The 16,373-nt window shown below is 39.4% G+C and overlaps 2 protein-coding genes across 2 annotated transcripts in view; one reads left to right on the forward strand and one right to left on the reverse strand.

Annotated features, from left to right (window-relative positions):
* LOC126106916 (piggyBac transposable element-derived protein 3-like) overlaps window positions 1–11,741 on the reverse strand; it is a 115,205-nt gene extending 103,464 nt beyond the window's left edge. The window contains exon 1 of the mRNA XM_049913335.1: window positions 11,312–11,741. Coding sequence (XP_049769292.1) covers window positions 11,312–11,576 — 265 coding nt within the window. The 5' untranslated portion in view covers window positions 11,577–11,741. The remainder of the gene's footprint in view (window positions 1–11,311) is intronic.
* A 791-nt stretch (window positions 11,742–12,532) lies between these two features.
* LOC126106100 (RAC serine/threonine-protein kinase) overlaps window positions 12,533–16,373 on the forward strand; it is a 715,375-nt gene continuing 711,534 nt past the window's right edge. Inside the window, exon 1 of the mRNA XM_049912348.1 lies at window positions 12,533–12,780. The gene's annotated coding sequence lies outside the window, so the exon portion shown is untranslated. The remainder of the gene's footprint in view (window positions 12,781–16,373) is intronic.

Below are 16,373 nucleotides of genomic sequence, written 5' to 3' on the forward strand. Positions count from 1 at the left end.
ACTGTGCCTAGAAGCTGAAATCCAATCACAACCACCACCACCACCACCACCACCACCACCACTTCTCCTGATGACTGTGTTACTTTATGAATGCTTTAATTGTTAGGATACCTTAGGTTTTAGATTATTGGTTAATTCTTTGGAATCTGGCTTAGTAGCTGGAATTCAAGTTCACACTATTATACAGTAAGTTCACGGTTTATACAATATGGGTGTTAAAGTGTGAAAGTGCCGGCACTATGAGGAAAAGAGAGTCTTTATTGAATATTTCTCTCGTCAGATTTTAATATATATAGTCTATATGTAGAGGACCCTGTAGCGATATTTGTATTACTGGTGTCGGCCTGTTTCTGGCAGTGTCCATGGATTCTTACATTGCATACAACTATTGTACTGTGGCAGTGAACCAGCTGACTCGAGATAATTGTAAGACTAATTCAATTCAAGTATGTATTGTGTACAGAAACATTAATTGTTTGGTAAAGAATGCTTAAATTTCACAGTTTTAAATTTTTATTTAATTGTTCGGATAATCAATAAATGTTTTAAAAGACCTCTCTGCACTTATTAGACTCAGCCCCCCACTTCACTCCCATCCTTCCTAGTTTTTTGGATCATAGTTAATAAGAACTTCATTTCTGCAGCTTTCACAGGATATTTACAGAGTTGGCACAAAAAAATCCAAGGAGTATCTAAGAAGTCTCCAGCCCATATTACTTCACACAGTAATTTTTAGTGTTCCAGTGGCAGAAAATTATTTCAAACAAATTTTATTCTGTTAGATTTGAATAGTTAGTGCTAAAATTGCACAGTATTCACAATATTGCTTACTGCTTTCGTAAGTTTAAATACAAAATAGCCAACCCTGTTCGTTTAATCAATGACCGATGGTCTCCAGATAATTAAGCATTTTCTTTTCCACTTCTTTTTCAGATGGAACATTATTCTCTGTTGCATCCACCTCTGGGAAGAGGTTCTTGGCTTCAGCGATATTTAAATGCATTTTTTTTTCTTGCAGACAACATTGCTTATAAAGTTCATTAAGCAATTAATCAATGCGAAGAGTACTTAACAAAGTATTTTCCACAGAAATGAGTTCATAAATGTTCAATGTGACCCCTTCCAGACACTGGAGCGACATCAACCATCTCTGGCGTAACAGTTTGGATAGCTGTAGTTATTCATTCTTTTAGTTCCTTCGTGTTAGCTGGAAGAGTTGGCCGAAACACCATATCTTTAACATTTTGTATCCCATTCTTTCACAGGTAATTATCAGATAAATGTGGCTTTACAATTTATTTACACTGAAATAGTAAAATTGCATTGTAAAAGTAAAATAAAAAAATAAGATTTATTAAAAATATAATAGAAAAAATGTACTTACTAGCGGGGAAAAAATTAAGAACAGATGTTTTTCTCCACCAGAAAAACACATGAAGAGAGTAACTGTATAGGAGAAAGATGACAGGGGAAATAACATAACACTCCCAACTAGAGTTGCCAATCTAAAACTTCTGTTTTACCTTCCAACTCCAACAACAATCCCCTTGAAATACCCGCAAGTTTAAAATTGTGTAGCGCCATCTAGTGATGTAATATGTAACACATGTAAAGCCCCTAATCCCTCAAAATAATCGAATTCTGGGTAATTATCATCAATCTGGGAACAATACTGGCTAACTTTTCAGCACTTCACAAGAAAGGAGAAAGAGAGAAGGGAACTCTCAAACAACTGCCTTTCTTTTCTATCTGTAGAAGAGTGGGTGTGGTTATTAGGGTTATCCAAGCCAATAACATTTGCGATTGAGACGAGTGACACACTATATGTACTGACGTTCATTTTGGGATCATGATATATTGAATACGTTTGAAGCCATGCAGTATTTTTGCATCATGGTAATATAAGGAATATTTTGTTCATGTAAGGAGTATCAAGTACTCTCTGGAAATTTCTTTTGCAGCTAACATGTTTCTAAAGAGTATAAGGTGCCTGCATGCTCCCAGTTTTTGCAGTTTGTTGTCGACCTGTTTGGTTGCTGTACAGGTCTCTGCTGAGTGGTAACTTGTAACTGAATATTCATGTAAATGTACACTATGTCATCAAAAGTATCTGTGCACCCTCAAAAACATCCGTTTTTCATATTAGGTGCATTGTGCAGCCACCTACTGCCAGGTACTCCATATCAGCGACCCGAGTAGTCATTAGATATCTTGAGAGAGCAGAACAGGGCACTCCGCAGAACTCACGGACTTCAAATATGGTCAGGTGATTGGGTGTCACTTGTGTCATAGGCTTGTATGTGAGATTTTCAGACTCCTAAACATCCCTAGGTCCACTGTTTCCGATGTGACAGTGAAGTGGAAATGTGAAGGGACACATACAGCACAAAAGCGTACAGGCCGACCTCTTCTGTTGATGCCGACAGTTGAAGAGAGTCATAATGTGTAATACAGACATCTATCCAGACCAGCACACAGGAATTGCAAACTGCATCAGGATCCACTGCAAGTACTATGACAGTTAGGCGGGAGGTGAGAAAACTTGCATTTCATGGTCGAGCAGCTGCTCGTAAGCCACACATCACATCAGTAAATGCCAAACGACGCCTCACTTGGCGTAAGAAACGTAAACAATGGACAATTGAACAGTGCTAAAAAGTTGTGTGGAGTGATGAATCACGGTACACTGTGTGGTGATACAACGGCAGTGTGTGGGCATGGAGAATGCCCAGTGAATGTCATCTGCCAGCGTGTGTAGTGCCAACAGTAAAATTCGGAGGCAGTGGTGTTATGGTGTGGTCGTGTTTTTCATGGAGGGCACTTACACCCCATGTTTTTTTGTGTGGCACTATCACAGAACAGGCCTACATTGATGTTGTAAGCACCTTCTTGCTTCCCACTGTTGAAGAGCAATTCAGGGATGGCGACTACACCTTTAAACATGATCGAGCACCTGTTCATAACGCACGACCTGTGGTGGAGTGGTTACAAGACAATAATATCCCTGTAATGGACTGGTCTGCACAGAGTCCTGGGTTGAATCCTATAGAACACCTTTGGGATGTTTTGGAACACCAATTTCTTAACAGGCCTCACCGACCAACATTGATACCTCTCCTCAGCGCAGCACTCCGTGAAGAATGGGCGGCCATTCCCAAACAAACCTTCCAGCACCTGATTGAACATATGCCTGCGGAGTGGAAGCTGTCACCAAGGCTAAGGGTTGGCCAACACCATATTGAATTCCAGAATTACTAATGGAGAGCGCCACAAACTTGTAAGTCATTTTCAGCCAGGCATACAGATACTTTTGATCACATAGTGTACATAATCATAGTCTAGACATGTTCCAGAACTAAGGTGGGATTATCATGGACCATGGAATATGCATACATTAATTTAAAAAAAATCAAGTTTACATAATATTCTTACTACCAGTATCTGTAGAATAAATAATTTTTTGTCCTTAGGTTAACTGCCCCAGAAGACAATGCCACAGGGCAGTACCAGGTAATTGTACCCTAGCAATCCCACCCAGCTCAATGCAGTGATTACTGTATTAAGGGAACCCGGAACCTAAAAATGATGAAATTTTGGGTTTTCATTTTATTGTGAAATAAAATACTACAGATCTTCCTCTTTAACTGACATATTAATCTTACCTGTAGCTCAACTCCAAGTATTGAAAATATTATTTTCAATTATGTGCTGTAGAGGGCATGTCGCGACATTGAATTTCCACGGATACATGTTCATTGAAAACACTGTTTTTCAAAACTTCCGGTCTTTCCAAAGACTTTATATTATGTTGGCAACACAATTTGATAGGCAATTGTTTTGTCTGCGTATGGTAGTGTTTGGATACTGTTGTTTACATTGAGCATTTGGTGGTTACTGCATCATTTGTGTTGTATTTCTATTGCGTAACTGGAACATATCAAATATGCCTCGATTTAGTAACAGAGTTTACAAGAGGGAGAAGCCTTCTCCGAGGTACACTAGTGGAACTGTGACAATTTCTCTGACTTTGGGAAATGATTCTGAAAATAGTGAGGTCATTCATGAAGTGAAATCTACTCCTGTCTCTAGCAAAAGCAATAAGTTGCGTGGATCAACTGAAACATACTGCAGTTTATTGGAGAAGTGTAGTAAGGATAATTTGAACATAATAATTAACATTTCATTGCTCTCAAAGGAGATTGAGAGTTCAGTACTGTGTAAGGAATGTTGCAAATTGAGTATGTCAGTAAATGTCAAGCGACACATAGAACTTGTAGCAGAAATCTGTCTCCATTGTACTAGTTGTCATTACAGTGTTTCATTTTGGAACTCAGAATATGTCGAAATAGGCCAAGGTGAAACTGATAGTGAGAAAAGCAAGTACTATGGTGTAAATATTAGATGTGTTTATGCTCTAAGGTCAATCAGTAAGGGATACTGTGCTGGTCAAATGTTTTGTGGTGTAATGAATCTACCATCACCACAAACGAAATTCTCAAAATATAACTCGGTTGTTGGATCCCACGTTGAAGATATTGCCCATGAAAGAAGCAGTGGAGGAGGCTGTGGTGGTGAATGAAGAAATTCCAGATGTTCAGAATCCTCGGGACCTGACTGTGGCACTAGATGGTATGTGACAGAAGCACAGGCACACTTCACATAATGGGGTAATAACGGCAACAAGTGCTGATACTACAAAAGTTATAGATGTTGTAATTAAATCCACGCACTGTAGGTGTCCTAAAAGAGTGAAGGATGAGCATGCAGGAAACTGTCGAAGGAATTTCAGTGGGTCTAGTGGGACCATGGAAGTTTCCGGTGTGAAAGACATTTTCAGTCGCTCTGTTCTGTGGTACAAGGTCAGATACCTACAGTTCCTGGGTGATGGTGCTGCTGTATCTGAGACCTTATGGAAATGATGTTACCATTACTAAACAGGAGTGCATAGGTCACGTTCAGAAACTTACGCGAACAAGGCTGCGTCGACTGAAGACCACAATGAAGGCCAAGTACTCGGTGATGGAAAACCTTTGGGTGGAGCTAAAAGATTGACAGACGAGGTAATCAACAGATTGTAGAGAGACTATGGACTGGCAATAAGACAAAATACTCACAGTGTTGATGCAATGGAAAAGGCTGTAATGGCACTTTACTACCACACCTTATCGACTGACGAGGAACCACTATATGGACTATGCCCACAGGGACCCAATTCCTGGTGCAAGTAGAACAAATATCAGGGATCTGTACGTGTATACAAGCATCATCACAGTCTACCAGAAACTTTCATGAAGGCTATAAAACCAATTTTCAGAGATCTTTCTGCAACTGAACTTTTGAAGAAATGTCTCCATGGACGTACACAAAATCAAAATGGGAGTGTGAATAATGTAATTTGGACCAGAATCCCAAAAAATGTGTTTGTGGAAATTCATACTCTTTTATTTTGGAGTATATGATGCCATTGCTACGTACAACAAAGGTAGCATTATAAAGTGCAATGTGCTGCAGAAGTTGGATGTGATGCCCGGAAAGTACATGGTGAGTGCAATGATGTCGATAGACAATGAGAGCAAACAGGATGCTGAAAGGAAAGAAAAGGAGTGTGAGAGGCAAGCCACACAAAGAATGAAAGGTGTGAAAAGAAGGCTAGATGGGGAGATGTCCAGTGACAGTGAAAACCCCTCTTATGGTGCTGGACTCCACTAAAATGTTAGTGAAACTTTGAAACTCTTTTTCCACAAGTTCACTTTTTTGCCATATAAGGAATATTTTCTGCTAAACTATTAGAGATAAAGACTTAAAATTTTCAAGGAATGTAAACAGTACCAATATACACCTTGTATCATAGCCTTTTTGTGATACATAATTGATAACAGATTTTATTTCAAAAATACTATGCCAAAAAATGTGTCAATTATTTTCAGTACAAAATAATTAATATCTTCCCAAAAAACACCAATAAATTAAAATCCATATGGTACATGGTATTAAATATAAGTAATATTATACTGTAAAAGTTTCATCATTCTGGTGTTAATAGTTCATAAGAAAATGTTCCTTACATTTAACATTGGAGGTATAGGACGTTCCGGGTCCCCTTAAAAGTGGGCAGAAAGGAGGTTTCTGCTTAACTTATGGAAATTTCTGGCATCATCTCAGTTTACTGTTTGCAACTACATAACACAAGTTTTACTGTCGTAGAACAACACTCATTGTATGGTGGTAATTTATGTGCAACAAACTATGTTCTACAGTTATAATATTTACTGCAATTCTAGAAACCCAATAATAAGATTACAGAAGGAATTGTTAACAACACACACCTTAAATTTAGTTTCGTATTTTTGAGGATACACAATTTACTTCCTCGAAATTGTTCCAGAATAAAGGCTTTACCCTGCACTGGGATGCAGATTTCATCCGAAACACTTTTTCATAAATTATGACACTGCATTTAATATATAATGAACCACGACAATGGTAATTAAATCTAACATTATACACCAAATTCTCTGACAACCATTATCACACCAATAACTGTTAATCCCCCCCCCATGAACCATGGACCTTGTCGTTGGTGGGGAGGCTTGCGTGCCTCAGCGATACAGATAGCCGTACCGTAGGTACAACCACAACGGAGGGGTATCTGTTGAGAGGCCAGACAAACGTGTGGTTCCTGAAGAGGGGCAGCAGCCTTTTCAGTAGTAGCGAGGGCAACAGTCTGGATGATTGACTGATCTGGCCTTGTAACAATAACCAAAACGGCCTTGCTGTGCTGGTACTGCGAACGGCTGAAAGCATGGGGAAACTACGGCCGTAATTTTTCCCGAGGGCATGCAGCTTTACTGTATGATTAAATGATGATGGCGTCCTCTTGGGTAAAATATTCCGGAGGTAAAATAGTCCCCCATTCGGATCTCCGGGCGGGGACTACTCAGGAGGACGTCGTTATCAGGAGAAAGAAAACTGGCGTTCTACGGATCGGAGCGTGGAATGTCAGATCACTTAATCGGGCAGGTAGGTTAGAAAATTTAAAAAGGGAAATGGATAGGTTAAAGTTAGATATAGTGGGAATTAGTGAAGTTCGGTGGCAGGAGGAACAAGACTTCTGGTCAGGCGAATACAGGGTTATAAATACAAAATCAAATAGGGGTAATGCAGGAGTAGGTTTAATAATGAATAGGAAAATAGGAATGCGGGTAAGCTACTACAAACAGCATAGTGAACGCATTATTGTGGCCAAGATAGATACGAAGCCCACACCTACTACAGTAGTACAAGTTTATATGCCAACTAGCTCTGCAGATGACGAAGAAATTGAAGAAATGTATGATGAAATAAAAGAAATTATTCAGATAGTGAAGGGAGACGAAAATTTAATAGTCATGGGTGACTGGAATTCGAGTGTAGGAAAAGGGAGAGAAGGAAACGTAGTAGGTGAATATGGATTGGGGCTAAGAAATGAAAGAGGAAGCCGCCTGGTAGAATTTTGCACAGAGCACAACTTAATCATAGCTAACATTTGGTTTAAGAATCACGATAGAAGGTTGTATACATGGAAGAACCCTGGAGATACTAAAAGGTATCAGATAGATTATATAATGGTAAGACAGAGATTTAGGAACCAGGTTTTAAATTGTAAGACATTTCCAGGGGCAGATGTCGACTCTGACCACAATCTATTGGTTATGACCTGTAGATTAAAACTGAAGAAACTGCAAAAAGGTGGGAATTTAAGGAGATGAGACCTGGGTAAACTGAAAGAACCAGAGGTTGTACAGAGTTTCAGGGAGAGCATAAGGGAACAATTGACAGGCATGGGGGAAAGAAATACAGTAGAAGAAGAATGGGTAGCTTTGAGGGATGAAGTAGTGAAGGCAGCAGAGGATCAAGTAGGTAAAAAGACGAGGGCGACTAGAAATCCTTGGGTAACAGAAGAAATATTGAATTTAATTGATGAAAGGAGAAAATATAAAAATGTAGTAAATGTTGCAGGCAAAAAGGAATACAAACGACTCAAAAATGAGATCGACAGGAAGTGCAAAATGGCTAAGCAGGGATGGCTAGAGGACAAATGTAAGGATGTAGAGGCTTCTCTCACTAGAGGTAAGATAGATACTGCCTACAGGAAAATTAAAGAGACCTTTGGAGATAAGAGAACCACTTGCATGAACATAAAGAGCTCAGATGGAAACCCAGTTCTAAGCAAAGAAGGGAAAGCAGAAAGGTCGAAGGAGTATATAGAGGGTCTATACAAGGGTGATGTACTTGAGGACAATATTATGGAAATGGAAGAGGATGTAGATGAAGATGAAATGGGAGATACGATACTGCGTGAAGAGTTTGACAGAGCACTGAAAGACCTGAGTCGAAACAAGGCCCCGGGAGTAGACAACATTCCATTAGAACTACTGACGGCCTTGGGAGAGCCAGTCCTGACGAAACTCTACCATCTGGTGAGCAAGATGTATGAAACAGCCAAGGTACCCTCAGACTTCAGGAAGAATATAATAATTCCAATCCCAAAGAAAGCGGGTGTTGACAGATGTGAAAATTACCGAACAATCAGTTTAATAAGACACAGCTACAAAATACTAACACAAATTCTTTACAGACGAATGGAAAAACTAGTAGAAGCCGACCTCGGGGAAGATCAGTTTGGATTCCGTAGAAAAATGGGAACACGTGAGGCAATACTGACCTTACGACTTATCTTAGAAGAAAGATTAAGGAAAGGCAAACCTAAGTTTCTAGCATTTGTAGACTTGGAGAAGGCTTTTGACAATGTTGACTGGAATACTCTCTTTCAAATTCTAAAGGTGGCAGGGGTAAAATACAGGGAGCGAAAGGCTATTTACAATTTGTACAGAAACCAGATGGCAGTTATAAAGAGTCGAGGGACATGAAAGGGAAACAGTGGTTGGGAAGGGAGTAATACAGGGTTGTAGCCTCTCCCCGATGTTATTCAATCTGTATATTGAGCAAGCAGTAAAGGAAACAAAAGAAAAATTCGGAGTAGGTATTAAAATCCATGGAGAAGAAATAAAAACTATGAGGTTCGCCGATGACATTGTAATTCTGTCAGAGACAGCAAAGGACTTGGAAGAGCAGTTGAACGGAATGGACAGTGTCTTGAAAGGAGGATATAAGATGAACATCAACAAAAGCAAAACGAGAATAATGGAATGTAGTCGAATTAAGTCGGGTGATGTTGAGGGTATTAGATTAGGAAATGAGACACTTAAAGTTGTAAAGGAGTTTTGCTATTTGGGGAGCAAAATAACTGATGATGGTCGAAGTAGAGAGGATATAAAATGTAGACTGGCAATGGCAAGGAAAGCATTTCTGAAGAAGAGAAATTTGTTAACATCGAGTATAGATTTAAGTGTCAGGAAGTCATTTCTGAAAGTATTTGTATGGAGTGTAGCCATGTATGGAAGTGAAACATGGACGGTAAATAGTTTGGACAAGAAGAGAATAGAAGCTTTCGAAATGTGGTGCTACAGAAGAATGCTGAAGATTAGATGGGTAGATCACATAACTAATGAGGAAGTATTGAATAGGATTGGGGAGAAGAGAAGTTTGTGGCACAACTTGATCAGAAGAAGGGATCGGTTGGTAGGACATTTGTTGAGGCATCAAGGGATCACCAATTTAGTATTGGAGGGCAGCGTGGAGGGTAAAAATCGTAGGGGGAGACCAAGAGATGAATACACTAAGCAGATTCAGAAGGATGTAGGTTGCAGTAGGTACTGGGAGATGAAGAAACTTGCACAGGATAGAGTAGCATGGAGAGCTGCATCAAACCAGTCTCAGGACTGAAGACCACAACAACAACAACTATTAATCAACATTTTCCGCTACAAACACCCCCAAATCTCCAGACGTTTGTCAGACATTGTATATCAAAACACTGACATAGTTTGTGCTATGAGCTGTCACTCAGGAAGACATTCGTGAATGGTAAGAAATAAGTATTGAATGACCTCTGGAGCTTAGGAAAGGCATAACTGTGAGTATCTGTCATGTAGAACTCCCATGGGGAAGTGGGTTGAGCGTTAGTTTATTATTAATAGTATTAATACTTCTGCACATGTGATGAAATTAGTTTTATGATATGCCTGAAGATGTACCTGCAAGAGTTTGGAGTACAAAGTGATGAGGTCAAACAGAACGAAATGTTGCCAGTTGTTACAAAGTGAGATAAATTCTCATTTACAACACTTAGAAACATAATCAAAGTGGACTAATGAAAACAATGTGGCATTTGTTATAGGCTTAACCACTTTTTTTTTAATTTGTTTGAAAAAACATGTTGAGCCCATTTATATTTTATGTCTATCTGTACATAAATCATTTTTTTCCTATGATGTTGCATCAAGTAACTGATGAATGATACTTACCTGGGCAACACATAAGTTGTTTTCAACAGTTTCACTTCAAAAATGTGTTTTTGTAAGATTAAGATTGAATCTGGTTAGCTGCTGTCTTGGGTTTGTCAGTTGCTTATGTTTTTGTTATCCGTGAATGTTTTTGAAAAAATTCAAATAGTTCCTTGACAGATCATTTAGGAACCTTGAGTCTTAAACAGGAATGACTGAACCTTGTGGGATACCATATTTCATTTTACCCCACAGTGGGTTTAGATTTTACTCCTGTAGTAACATCCTTTAATGTGATGCGATGATTCCTGTTAGTGAGAAAATACTTCTGGAATGTGGCAGTGTACTACTGATACTATTTATTTGGTTTCTCCTCATGTTAGATTATGTATCAAAAACATTCAAACTCTTCGATGAAGTAACAGACAATAGGTAATGTTTCCTGTTTACATAGCTCTCATCAAAATTAATTTGTGAGATAAAATAAAAAAAGGAGTTTTAGCAAAGCCTTACATGAAATCAAACTGAGAGATTGTTAAAAAGAAGTTATCATGATTGGAAGTCTTAAAGCCTATCACAGTTATTCTCTGAAAGAAGTTTGAAAAAACTGCCAGTGATATGGCTCTTCATGATCAGTTTGCTTCCAAATATCCACTTCTATAAATAAACACCACCACAGCATGTTTTAGTCTTTCAAGAATCATTCTCCTAGCATATGGTAATTAAACTTCATTTGTCAGTAGCTCTCAATACAATTTAAAAATGCCATTTTTTCCCATTATGTCATGGTTTTTGTCATTTTTCTGTTTGTTGTTTGCCCCTTAAGGCAATAAACTTTCATTGTACTAATTATGCCACTGAATGTATACCAATCCAGGTGGCACACTGGTTAATAAACAAAGATTTTATACAAATCGACGTCTCACCATGCTGAGTTTTTCGTGTCCACAAATTTCTTGATCTAAAAGCTGAGATTGTTGTTCTGAATACGCCATGGCTGATTTCTATAACTATACACAATCCAAAATTATGTCGTCTCTCTCTCTCTTGCACGTTAATGGCGACTGGTATGACACCACTACGCTTCCTTCTTTCTCGAAATTTAAAGATGTGCAATATAAAAGAAAGAAATCGACTAACTGCAAGCAAGGCTGACATCAATAGCTTTATGCAGTATGGGTTCGACCTCATTACGCTAAATGTGTAGAGTTGCCCTCACACACACGGTATTCGAAAAGACTGAAATCGCTAATAATTATGGTGCCTTACACTCGTCTGTTTCAGTTGTTGCGTCATATGTACGCCTACTAATAAACAGATCTAGTTCTCTTTTTAGTAATTTATAGATATTCTTGGGCGTATGTTCACTTACAGTATTAGAACACAGTCGCAGCCACCACTTTTAATTGGAAATGTACGGTGAGGTTTGTATTATATAAATTTCGCATTATGTCATTACGAAGGGTAAATTCATCAACCGTTTGCGCAATTACTGGCAGCCAAAACAGTTACGTCGAGGAATACAATCACATCTATATACTTGTTTACTAGATACCAATTAATATAACACTTAAATGAAAACCTGGCATTTCTTCCAAATAAGGGCAAACGAACAATAATACCCGTCGTACAATGAATCGCCAGATACAACTGTTCAACAATTCTTTGAGTGCATTTGTATCAGCCAACTACTGCCGTATGATATACAATTTGTCTTTGATACGAATGCTGAATATTTTTTTACAGTTCTTAATTCACACCTCAGCCTTATATATAGCAGCGCCATCTACCTATATCACTTCGACGCTCCAGGATTCACATTTCACAAACTTGTAAATTCGCAATACAACTGCGGTTGCGGTAGTCTTTACAGAGACATTAGGTTTCAGTACGGTAGCCAACTCTGCGAATAGTATACTTTTTATGGTGAAGTAGTACACAGTAGAAGGTAAGTTCCTGCTTATTGTAAGACATTCCAAGTGATTTAGTACATCTGTTGACAGTTATTTTCAAATTAAATATCTCAGTTCTTTGCTTACACGACACAGCAGTGCTTGCGCTAAAAGCTTCCAGCGTTGGTAGCTCTCCACGCTTGTCAGTTGTCGTAGGCTTGCGAAGTGAAATATCTTTGACGGTGAATTTCATCGTAGTAGTTTACAATCTTTGCGCATTAGTGTTGTTAGTGAGTATTACGCGAGTTGTGTGACAAAGTAAGAGTGACCAGTGAGTTGTAGCAACTTTGGTTCTCAGTGTTTTTGTTTACGTAATTTTTGTTTTCCCCGCATCGCCTACGGAGGAGTGTGATTTCACGTAATGCCTGCAGTGTTTTGGAACATGCTTTCCTGTGTTTTGGAGGGTTAACAGTTCATCGTCCTTCGGATCCACGCCTTTTAAAGTAAGTAATGAATGCCATGAGTGTTTATTATCATTTGCAGTGGACGGAGGGTAACCTCACACTGTCTATTCTGTAATAGTGACCAATCCTCTCACGAAATTTTAGTTCTCATCGTCAAAATTGGCCGCCAGTTTCTTGATTTGTGCATTATATGTGTGTTGCAACGTAAGCAATACATTCAAAATAGTATTTTCTAGTCCATTCTCGACTTTACATACTTTTTTATGCCTGCTGAGTTTTGTGAATGGCTTATTTCTACTTTAATCGAACCTGACACTATTCGCCCGTGTAGTGCTTGACGAATCGGAGTTTGACATCGAATACTAAATTTTTTTATGAGTGATTTTTGGCATCGTCTCTCGAAGTAGCCTCTTGCCGACGAGTAGCTATTTTTAAAGGACAATTAGCGCACACTTCCTCGGCGCAGCGGCACGTAATGAAGAGATAATTGGGTTGTTTATTTAGTTGTGCGAGGCTTATCGTGGTGCTGAGTTATCTCTTACGATTATTTTGTAGGCGCACTATCACGTAGCCTGAAATAAATTTTCAGCGCAGCCTCGTCGTCTGTTGATAAGTTGTTTGTTGAGAACTGTGTAGATTTCTTTTTGTACGGTACAAAGTTTTATAAATGACTGTGGGGCTGCTGTGTGTGGCGTCTTGGAAAAGTAGCTCCGAAAGAAGTATTTCCTGACCGTAGGCCTACATCGTCTGTCTTTAGAAGAATATGCCACAGTATTAGGTATGCTACTACTACTGGAGTATATAGTATTGTATGTTTTACAGGGGACATATGTTGCTCTAGGCACTGGTTTTTCTCATCTTTTTGTGTGGTTTCCTCAAATTTCGAAGTAATACTGTCAGATGGCTGTGCAATTCAAGTAATTTTCGGATTGATTATCCGAAGTTTTATTTCCAGTCGCTTTATCGCTTTACTTGTAAGTTAGACGTGTTCGTGTCAGAGATACAAATACGCCGTATTTAATAACTGCTAGTTGGTGAAGAAAGCGAAGCCAAAGGAAATTTGTGCTTTTCTGGACGACTCCCTTTTCCAATGGGATTTATAAAGACGCTCAGGATTCCCAGCTATCTCGGACTGAGTGCGTTGACCAGAGACAATAATAAATAAAAATATTCTAAAGCTATGATTTTGTAAACATTATTCTTCGTCCAACGTTTATGTTTATGGCACTATACTCAAAATATATACGGCAAGTCAGCGAATGTAATGGGATCTGCAGACACTAGCCTCCTCCTTTCAAGCACATTTTTCCATGCTTTTTATAACACCGTGATGTACAAATTATACTCATGACATACTTTCTAGCTTCTGATGTACCTGTACTATAAGTCATTACATCTCCAAAGTCTCGCCTGTGAAGTGCACTCCGCCAGTTACGGATGTGTTCGTGTCCCTTACTTGGTCATTACATGCCACACCAAGAGGATAGTAAAGACTGTTAATTGTGTCTGTCACGTTTTCCACAGAATTTAAGAGGTATCCATAGAGTTAGTTAGCTGCGTCGTTCCTGTCTGCCGCTGTTTCTTAATCCTGTGTGTTTTCCAGATGCCACGGACACGTCACTGAGAGTAGTCTGACAACTGTCCAGGAATGTAGTGGGCCTCTTGTTACAGCTTGTGAGATAACATTTACTCAGCGCAAAGAAAGTTAGCCGTGATGTTGTGCAGTTCTGGAATTGATTTTAAGGGCGTCGTGGGCGCGTATCCTAGTTCTTTTGCAGTGGTTACCTGTATATTTTTAAAAAGCCATCTTCCGCCAACGTTTTCATTTCTCATACGAAATGTGCCTGAGCCGAGTTGTCTGGGGAGGCAGTTATTCGCCGGCTGAAGAGGCAAGTGATGACCGTGGTTTATCCGTTTAAGTTTTTAGGTAATTCCCGTCAATAAGACGCATCGCGAAGAGAGATTCTGGAAACTCAACGTTTCTATAAGTTCAAAGAGTATACTCGTGGTAACACATTGGCCCCATAGGCAATGTTCTACAATATAGAATATTTCTTAAAGATCAATCCACGGCACCTCATATTCGACGTTCTGCATTAATTCGACGCCGTTCCGCTTAGTTGCAACAGAGTCCTCCTTGGCTCTGCGAGGCTGAGAGGAACCGATGCCAGACGTCCTTGCTCCAATAAAAATATATGCAGAGGTAACGGGAACTCAAGCCGGTTGCGCGTCGGAATACGGCGGGTTTTTGCCATTGAGAAAAAAAAATACATATCATTAACGTTCATTCTGTTTCGCAAGACATGCGCCTTTCGTAAGACTCATTAAGCCACTTGCCTGCTAGTAATAATTGCATCATCTTGTTTTGTATTGAAGTGCTTTCCTTCGAATATATGTTGTTTGTTTGTAGTAAACGATTTCCAGCTGTAAAAGAAGATAAAAACATGTGAACGACGAGAAACTGTCAGTCAAAAAACTAGCGCAAGTTGCAAGGGTCGATTCACAGGCAAACCAAATGGTTTTACCGTATATTCTAGAGAATTACATATATGGCATATACAGGGTGGTCCATTGATCGTGACCGGGCCAAATATCTCACGAAATAAGCCTCAAACGAAAAAACTACAAACAACGAAACTTGTCTAGCTTGAAGGGGGAAACCAGATGGCGCTATGGTTGACCCGCTAGATGGCGCTGCCGTAGGTCAAACGGATATCAACTGCGTTTTTTAAAAATAGGAACCCCCCATTTTTATTACATATTCGTGTAGTACGTAAAGAAATATGAATGTTTTAGTTGGACCACTTTTTTCGCTTTGTGATAGATGGCACTGTAATAGTCACAAACATATGGCTCACAATTTTAGACGAACAGTTGGTAACAGGTAGGTTTTTTTAAATTAAAATAAAGAACGTAGGTACGTTTGAACATTTCATTTCGGTTGTTCCAATGTGATACATGTACCTTTGTGAACTTATCATTTCTGAGAACGCATGCTGTTACAGCGTGATTACCTTTAAATACCACATTAATGCAGTAAATACTCAAAATGATGTCCGTCAACCTCAATGCATTTGGCAATACGCGTGACGACATTCCTCTCAACAGCGAGTAGTTCGCCTTCCGTAATGTTCGCGCATGCATTGACAATGCGCTGACGCATGTTGTCCGGCGTTGTCTGTGGATCACAATAGCAAATATCTTTCACAACTTTCCCCACAGAAAGAAATCCGGGGACGTCAGATCCGGTGAGCGTGCGGACCATGGTGTGGTGCTTCGACGACCAATCCACCTGTCATGAAATATGCTATTTAGTACCGCTTCAACCGCACGCGAGCTATGTGCCGGACGTCCATCATGTTGGAAGTACGTCGCCATTCTGTCATGCAGTCAAACATCTTGTAGTAACATCCGTAGAACATTACGTAGGAAATCAGCATACATTGCACCATTTAGGTTGCAATCAATAAAATTGGGGCCAATTATCCTTCCTCCCATAATGCCGCACCATACATTAACCCGCCAAGGTCGCTGATGTTCCACATGTCGCAGCCATCCTGGATTTTTCGTTGCTCAATAGTGTATATTATGGCGGTTTACGTTACCGCTGTTGGTGAATGACGCTTCTCGCT

The sequence above is a fragment of the Schistocerca cancellata genome, chromosome 10 (genome assembly GCF_023864275.1).
Source record: "Schistocerca cancellata isolate TAMUIC-IGC-003103 chromosome 10, iqSchCanc2.1, whole genome shotgun sequence".
Taxonomy (NCBI): Eukaryota; Metazoa; Arthropoda; class Insecta; order Orthoptera; family Acrididae; genus Schistocerca; species Schistocerca cancellata.